The following is a 9,255-nucleotide window of genomic DNA, read 5'->3' on the forward strand; positions in this document are numbered from 1 at the left end:
TCAGGTGGTGACACTCGGGAATGCAGGCGTGGCACGGGGAGGGTGGAGGGAGAAGGCCCTCACACCAGGTCAGCCGGCTCTTGTCCCGGGGGCACAGCTGGTTTCTCCAGGGCTCCCTGCTGACCGGGAGCAGCCGGCCTTTTCCTGAACGTCAGCCAGGGGCTCTGTGAGGGTCATTTTCTTCAGACAAGTGGGTGTCAGGGAACGGCGGGGCCATGGTGCCCAGATGTGTTTCTGGGGGAATGTCCAGCTCCAAGCCCTGCAGCCACCTCTTAGCTCAAGGTGGCCCCCCCAAGTGACCTGTCCAGGGCCATTTGTCCACTGCAGGGGCAGGGGCTGCTAGGCCAGACAGCTCCAAACAGATTCCTGCTCTGGGCCGTGAAGCCCCACCCACCCACTATGTGCCCTTCCTGACAAAGCTTCAGGGTTAAGGTCCCCGCTGTCCTGGGGACACTGGCCTAGGTGGGAGGAATCTGAGAATGAACCAAACGTCTTTGTAACCTGCCGCCATCTCAGGTGCTTCTGTTCCGAAGGACCATAAAGGTAGAGGCTGTTTCTGTCCATTTTTGATGGGGAAAGTGAGGCTTCAGGAAGTGTCAGGAAGGAGGTCACATGGTTGGTAAAGAATCAAGTGACAAATGTGCCTCCTTCCCTCCCAGGCCCAGGCTCCCTCACTGGCCCCCTCACGCACCAGGCCGGGGCTGCTCACCGTGAACCATGAGTCTCCACGGCCAGATGCTGGCTGCGGACAGGCGGCCATGTCCAGAGACACTCAGTACCTAGGGCCTTGGGGTGCTCTGCCTCAGGAGGGTGGAGGCTCCTCTGCACACATCCCACGCACCGGATGGCCGACCCGAAGGGTGGTCTAGCCCCCCGTGACCACGGTATGGCTGCCTCGGCTGTGTGGCTGAGGAACCCTCAGGAACCCTGAAGCCATGAAGCAAAGTCGTCTTGCGGGTGGCACCCTTTCCGCTGGCACCTTGGCAGGCAGGTGCGCCTGGCCAGGGTCCCCGCCCTGACGCCGAGTCCCACTCACCGCGGCCCATTTTTCATCCTGTGTTGTGCTGTTTAAATTTTTTTTTTCATTGCAGAAGACAAATTCCATTTCCTTCCTCCTGAGGGGAAGCTAATTCCAGCAAAGGCCATTTGTCTTTGGTACCTTAAGATCTGGATAATTTACTGCAAGTTTGTTTTTTATTGAAAATTATGTAGATATTATTCAGAAACACAATTTCCAACTCTATGGCACACTTAAGCGGATTCTATTCTGAGTGCTAATGTGTGTACTGAGGAGATCTGCTATAATGTGCATTTCTTAAAGATTTTTTTTTTAAATGACTCACTGCCTTTGAGACCCTCCACCTTGGGCTCCGTGAAGTGCCGAAGGATGAAGGTATTTTAAATGGCCCTTGTGTTGTTATGAGTTGTTACCATTCAACTGCAATTCAAACTCGTGACACTTCATGTAGATTTTATGATGAATGCAGAAATAATATGCACTTACATGTGATTATGATGTTTAACTAGTGGTTCCAAATGTGCTTCTTCGTGCTTGGCTGGAGCGTGCCCTTCTCTGGAGCTTGTGGACACACTCTCCTTCCCTGATCATGTGAGTTGAAAAGGGACTCGGCGTCCATCTAGAACAGCTTTTCCAAGCTATTTCTGAAAACCTAAGAATTAAAAGATGCCCGCCAACACACAGGGACCCATCCAGGTTCATGTGTATGCACATGCGACTTTTCTGCTTCCTTGGAAACACTGGATACACTGGAAACTGTAACTGGTTCTTTAACTTTCACAATGTGCATTTGACAAAGTAAAGACCTGCAGTGAAGAAACTTGGTCAAGTCAATCTATCCCCCAATTAAAAAAAAAAAAAAAAAGTCTATGAGAACTACTGATGTTAAAGAAATCACACTTTAGTTAATATTTGAGGAAAAGTTGAATTAATGGAACCAGAGTGTTTGGTTTGGAGATGCCCAGTGAGGGCTCTTTTGCCTTCCTGAGGTGCTGTGTGGTTAGTCTTTCCAGAAAAAATGAAGTCAGAGAAAGATTCTAGCATTAGTTAATTAGAAACAAATCAATGAAATTGATGGGGTGAAATGAGGTTTCCATTGCTGTCTGCTATTTCACTGTCAAGGAAGGAGGGAGTCGAACAACTGACGAATGAAGAAATAATTGTGGTACACCCATACAATGGAATATCATACAGTCACAAAAAAGGAATAGAGATATGTACTACTGCGTGCACACACCTTCAAGACACTTTAACTGAAAGAAGCCAGATGTAAAAGGCTCCATGTTGAGTGACTAGTTATGAAATAGCTGGGGCAGGGGAATCCCCAGAAATACAGTGAATGAGTGGAAGGAGAGGGAGGGAGGAGGGACAGGGAGAAACTGTTCAGTAGAAATGGGGTTTCTCTCTTTGACTAGGGGACTATTTTGAAACTAGACAGAGACGGTCACTGCTCAACACTAGAAATGCGGTCAATGCCACTTTAAAAGGACTGTAGATTTTGTACAAGTCATAAATGATTTGTAGATTCTTGCCTCAATTTTTAAAAATCAGAGGACATGAAAAGAGCTGAGGACGGCTGGAGTGGAAACTGGTGTGAGGCCTGGGAGGCCCAGGAGGCCCGGGAGAGCGTGCTGCGCATTGCATTTCTCAGGGGAATGGGGGCAACGTGCCCACGTGAACACACTGCGGGACTTGTGCACCAGGTCAGCAACGACGTCTGCTCTCATTCGTGTTCTGCCGCTTGGCTTCTGAGTGTGCTTTGTCTGTGGCTGTCCTGACCCGCGGTGCTTGTCTTGGATTTGTGAGCTCCCGGAGGGCTCAGCCACGTGCGTTACGAGGGCTTTACTGTGTTGGCACAGCGTTTGTAAATGAGGAACCTAGACGTCATTCCACCCGCCTCCAGCGCCTGGTTGGTGTGTGAAGCAGCGTGTGCGGCACACACACAGCAAGCTCCGCAGGGTGCAGTCCAGAGGGCTCCCGTCTTCCCGGAATCGCGTTCTCGGGGGAAGCGGGTTGAAGTGGCAGCACTGACCACCAGCCCTGGTAGGTCTCACCTGCCGGAGGCTGCGCTCAGGGTTCACAGGCACACTCTGTCAATGAGTGCAAGTCAGCAGCATCTCTCTGTCCCTGGGAGCACTGGTTCCGAGAAGCCACTATCACACACTGTGTGTGTCAGGCCCACAAACCCACCCTCAGGTGGGTGGCTTTCTGGAAGGACTCGGTCTCTGCGTACTGTTGTCTTCATGGCTAAGGTTTACCACAGGGAAATGGTCCTGAGCCGAATGGTCGGCACGAGAAAAACACGTGGGCAGGGTCTAGGGCACCCGGGCACAAGCCTCTGAGGCCCTCATCAGCACAGCCACTTGGAAAAAATCAGAGGACAGCCATCAGGGAGCTGGGACAACACATGGATGTGTGCCCTGCCAGGGACACTCGGAGACCTGGGCCCAGGGTTCTCACTGGGGCTGGTCGCGTGGATCACGCACTAAGACTCCCCACGCCCAGAGGTCGGCATCACCCACACTGTGTGCACGTTCAGGCACAGCGAGCCCCTCTCACAGAGCATGTGCAGACCCCCGGAGGGCAGCCAGGACCGAGCTGGCAAGCAACCCTCTCAAGGGACAGCAGTCTCAGGCTTGCTGTGTTAGCTGTTTTGTACCAGGCCCAAACAAAACCAGATGTTCTGTAATTAAGCAACTTCAAAAAACCTGAACTGGCCACAGTGAAACTGGTTTCTTTACCTCTGACCACGAGTTGTCCACACTTGTTTGGCCAGGAGTGCACCTGCTGTCTCCTAACAAGGTGTCTCAGAAGGTTTGGCTTTAGAGGGAACAACTACGAGAAGTCGTTTCAGGAAGCGGTGTCAGTCTTGCTCTACTTAAGGTCAAACATTGGAGGAGACCCACAGTCAGAAAAGACAGTTTTAAAACGTATAAATTGTTGTTCCCACTGCAGCACTGACAGATAATTGCTCATTTAAGTCATGTCTCAGATTTTGATTGGAGTTACTAAGAAAACTGTGCTGAGGCCGAGATGCCTTCCTCTGGAATTTGAAACCTGAGAAATACATTTAGACTTGGAATTATTAGACATGGCCTTGATAAACCTGTCATCAGGCAGTTGTCTGTCAACTTATTCGGTTTTTCATTTGAAATGTAAATTGGATTGTTTCTCTATACAGGCGACACTAACCAGGGCTGGATCTCAAGCTTTGAAATATGATTTCAATGTATTTTTCAGCATATTAAAAACTTCTGTACCCAAACTGAACTCGGCACTCCTGCTCTGCCCCTGGTTAGCAAGGGGACCCCTGTGTCTGTCTTCTATTATTTGAACCTACACCCCCTGTTCCATTCCTCCTGCTCAAGGACAGGGCTGTAAGTCCTGGCATCTGGGCAGACTCTTGGGAACAGTGTTGGAGGACAAGTCGCCCCAAGCCCAGGGTGCCTCGGGAACATGCCCCGAGCTCTGCTCCCAAAACACCCGCGCTCTGGCCGACCTTGGTCTCAGCCTCCCCGATACTTCACTCTCCAGTAAGTCACATGTCCACAGAACCTGTTTTTGTCACTCACTGACCCTGTAAGAGGACGCTGTCCTCTGACCCTAGGCTGCTGTGTGAGGCCCCTCGTCCTGCTCCTCTGTCTCTTTCCCACGGTATTTGAAGTGCCCCATCAGCCGTGGCACGATGTTCACACCACAGACAGGAGCAGGCACTGTGAGCCAGGGCCTCCACCTTTCCAGAGAGCAGGCCACCGGCACCACCAAACGTAGAGACGTTGCCTGGCTCCACGTGAGGCACTGTGGAAACCCAGGGGTTTGTCTCATCTTTCCCCACAGCCAACTCATGAGAGAAGTGCCCTCGTTGTATCTGACTCACAGGTTAAGCAAATGGACGCTCTGCTCGGGGGAAATCGCCTAAACCCAAAGCCAAGGAGAGGCTCCAGACCTCGCGTCTGAGAGCAAGTCCGCGTGGTCTAGGGAGATTCGCAGTGGAATCCTCGCCGCTGGTATCTGACGTCTTTTCCAAGGCTGCGGTGTTGAAGGTGGGATGGGTTAAAGGTCACACAGTTTTCATTTTGGAATAAGGAGCGTTTGGAAACTTTGAAGTGGGTGCTAGACATAATCCAGAGAAAGGGTCAAGAAGCAGGTCTACTTTCCGGTTTGGTAGATGGATGAGCCCTTTTGCATGCAAGGTGCACATCTGTGAATCCCATCACACTTGAACTTCACATTCTCTCTACAAATGTTTGGTTAACCATGTCCCCAAGATCGCGCTGGCACTAACCAGCCGAGTAGTAGTTTGTTTGCAACAGGAACGTCACCATGGACAGTCATCCTGAGGTAACTCAGCGAGGCCTTTAGCAGCAAACCTGTGAGCCACATGACCACACCCATGGAGTGTTGGGGCGACAGGAGTTGAATTCTCACTCCATTTATGAAGAAATGATTTGGGTCTAAGGTTATATTTTTCTTAAACCTGAAAAAATATTATCATTACCAAAAACTCTTTTCATTGACCCAGTGAGCATTCAAAACACCATTTTCCCTTCTTGTTACTTTTTCATTTATTGGTTTATAACTAGTCAAAGAACACCTGATGTGTGCCAGCGGCTCTCCCAAGTGTGGAGGATGAAGGCATGAAGATGGCCAGGGCTTGGCCTTGGCGGCTGTGTCCCAGGAAGGAAGGGAGACCCGCAGGGTGTGGGGAGCGCGGAGAGGGCAGGAGAGGAAGCGGCGAGAGGCAGGGTCAGAGCCTGCTTCAACAGGCTGCAGTGTCCCTGCACGTGGAGTCTGCAGTGAGACGTGCCCAGTGGAGGGAGCGTCTTGACCTTGGAGTGAGGTGGCCATGGGGGTGGAAGTTAGCAAGGGAGGTGGACGGGCAAGCAAACAGAGCCCGGAGGACCGCAGTGCCTAGATGGTGTAGGTCACGGGGCTAGGCACTGCGGCTTACTCTTGGGGGACACCACAGGACCACTGGAGGAGCCAAGCAGACCACAGACTTCATCCTCTATCCATGGGTCTATTTATAGGATGAAGGTCAAGACTGTACTCTTTCTGTCTTTAAGTGGCAGGGAACTGACTTCAGTTCTCTGTGGAGAAATCAGCAACATTGTTATGCAAACGCGGCGATCTGCGTCACACCTGGCTTCTTCTACCAGGTGTGTTAATTCCTAGGGCTGGGAGTTATCTCCCTAGAACTTGGAGGGAGAGGCTTCTGAAGTGTGGGTTCTCATCTCTGGGATCTCTCCCTGCCCCTCACCTCCAGGCCAACCACTCTGATATGTTCAGCCATAACAACTGCACAGCAGGATCCGGCTAGCGCCTGCCTGCTCTGTGGTCCCCAGGAGCCCTGCTGGGCTATGATCTTCATTATGGCAGTTTTCAAGGAAACTGGATAAAGTATACATACATACTCCATCATTTCTTACAACTGCATATCACTACAATGATCTCAAAACAGGAACCTATGGATTACAGCTTTGTTCCTTTGGGGTTTACTAGGTACTAGCTCTCAGGTTGAGCATTTCCTAGGCATCATCTCATGTAATCCTTGCAGGAAACTCATGAGTTCCAGCATTACCCGCATCTTGCAGAGGAAGAAACTGAGGTTCTTAGAAGTTTGTCCAGCCACCCATCTAGGGCTTGGTGGAGCCAGAGCTGCTCCTAGAAGGTCCAGCTCCAAAGCTGAGATTTTCAGTTACCCCAGTGGGTCTCCTGTCTGCTGTCCTCCCTCTGAGTCCAGCCAGGAGCTGTCTGAATTCTGAGTCTAAGGGGGAGGGGCCAGACTGGGAGGAGATGAGTCCCTGTCTCCGCTGTGGTACGCTGTGTGTTATGGTTGGCCAGGCCCCTTGGATGGCTGGACTGGGAAGATGGACCTTGTCTTCCCCCTCAAGCCCACAGCCTGATGGCAGTCGGGGGGGCTTTGTGACATCAGATAAGAGGTATAATCTGGTAGAATCAAGATGTCCACAAAGTCACTGGGCCTGGGCAAGATGGAGGCGAGGGACATCCATCCCTTGCCAAGCTAAGCTTTTTAACATTTTAATGTGGGGTTCCCAAGGGTTCCTCTTTCCAGTTCCTGCAAAGACTGGTCCCCAGGAGGCCTGGGAGTCTTGAGCTTTGACACCACCCAAGCTTCACGTCTCCCTCTCTCGGCTCCTGTGCTAGGCGAGCAGGGGACCCTCCCACCCCAGATGCATTTTTACTGTAGGGTTTGAGTGGCATTTTTAAAATTTGAAGAGAAAGCTTGAATCTCTCTTGATGTGTTTGCTGCATCTTTAGGCAAGAATTTATTAGTATATTATGGTTAATATAATCGTGGCCATAACTTCCTAATGAATGCAAATGGGGAAAATAAGATTTTATTAAGCAAGGACAATCATCTTAAAACCATTCCAGCTGTGCTTAGGGAAGACATTTCAGGATGCACCTGTTCTTAGGGTGAGTCCTACACCCTCACGGGTGCTGAGGACAGGGGGGACTTAGGCTGAGCCCAGGCAGAGGTTTCCAGCAGTTGTATGATGTGGTCAAGTGACAGAACAGAGGTGTCTCCACTATGGTGGGAGTCAGCGCATGAGGCCAGACCTGGGGTGGGTGCTTTCCCCCAGGGGACACCCAGCAGTGCCTGAAGCTGGTGTCCATCACCATGACTGGGGAGGGGTACACTGGCAGCTAGTGTCTAGGAATGCTGCCCACCTCCTACACTACTCAGGAGCCCCCGACCCACCAGTAAAGAGCTACCTTCCCCCAGATGCCAGCAGAGTTGAGGGTAAGAAGTGCAGCTGTCAGGGAGCCTTGTTTTCCAGCCTGACTCTGTGCTGAGGTAGCTGACCTTCACCTCTCTGAACATCCGTGTCCTCATCTTGATGTGGTCTGCTACTTACACCAAGCTGCGGTTCTGTTCTGTTTTCTTCTGTTTCATGATTCTGGAAGAGGCTTCCTTTGAGGGTGGGGTTGGTTTAGGGGTGGGGGACTGGCTCTCAGTGCTGCTGGGGCAAGGTGCCAGCCATGGTGACACCTGCCATCAACTTGACACAACAATGCCCAAGAGCAGGACGTTAGTGTGGCCTGGACGCCGCCTTCTCCCGGGTTTCTTCCACCAATCATCCTGATCAAAGGGAGAAGCAGCCTGTGTCAGAGGCAGGCTCTGCGGTCACAGCGGGAGAAGTGGGTGCACTTGCTTCAAGATGCCTGAGCCTCTTTGGTGGGACAGGGCTGGGACCGGTCAGGCAGGCTGAGCTGGCACCTCAGGTAGGAGCTCTCCAGGGTTCACAGCCCATGTTGCCCTCCCCCCGGGGGGTCCTGGGTACAGCCCTGAGATCACACAACCTGATACACAGGATTGGAGGGAAGCCCTGCCCCCCCCAAGCCGTCAGCTGCCTCTGTTGTCTCACGGGTTTGCCATCCTGTGACCACAGCTGCCTGCAACATGCACGGGTGCCTGTGGGTGACAGTTTGGTATTGAAGGAACGAGCGCTTTGGGAACTTCACATGTACACTTGTGAATGTACACACGAACACACAGTACCTACAGTACATACAGATGCAGTTGAACTTCACTTGCTCGACACACTGCAGTGAGAAGAATCCACCAGAGTCAATCTTGGAGACAGATGAAACCCAGAGACCATGACAGCAAGAGGCTCATGGGTCTGGTTGGAGTTTCTGAGAGGGGGTTGGGGACACCCCAGAGTTTCCTTGACTCAAAGATGGAAGCAGGAGAGAAAAACTGGTGTGTGGGCAACCACTATGGACTCCCGGTAACAGCAGGCATCAGCCGCTGACCAGGCCCAAGACCCTGTTCAGACCTTAATGTCCCCGCCTGGGGGAATGGAGACCACGGCTCTGTCACTAGGCTGCTGAAGATGCACGAGGAAGCGGTTCACTGCATGGCACCCACACAGGTCACGGGGAAGGGATGTCACATCCTCTGGGAAGAATCAGAGGCGGGAAGTCTTCAGACCTTAGAATCAGGAATCTCTTTGAGAAAGGGCCAGTGGGTCTCCCTCGCCGCCCTCACTAGCAGCAATTTGAACTGCTGACCACATTTCCCCCTTCACTTTGGCTGATGGGACCCACAGGAGAAAGGGGTGGTCCTGCCATACTGACAGATGAGGACTCTGAAGCTGGCAGCGATCCCACATTCTCCTGCTCTGTCTTTCCTTGCTTGTAACTGCACATGATTGTGCTTCGCTGTGCAAGCCACCTGAGTCCAGTGTGGATGGATGCAGATATAT

General features: G+C 51.8%; 1 protein-coding gene across 1 annotated transcript in view; it reads left to right on the forward strand.

Moving 5' to 3' along the window:
- The first annotated feature begins 844 nt into the window (after window positions 1-844).
- The window catches only part of Necab2 (N-terminal EF-hand calcium binding protein 2), a 22,988-nt gene continuing 14,577 nt past the window's right edge, over window positions 845-9,255 (forward strand). The window contains exon 1 of the mRNA XM_077792830.1: window positions 845-884. Coding sequence (XP_077648956.1) covers window positions 845-884 — 40 coding nt within the window. The remainder of the gene's footprint in view (window positions 885-9,255) is intronic.

This window comes from Urocitellus parryii, chromosome 15 (genome assembly GCF_045843805.1).
Source record: "Urocitellus parryii isolate mUroPar1 chromosome 15, mUroPar1.hap1, whole genome shotgun sequence".
NCBI classification, from domain to species: Eukaryota; Metazoa; Chordata; class Mammalia; order Rodentia; family Sciuridae; genus Urocitellus; species Urocitellus parryii.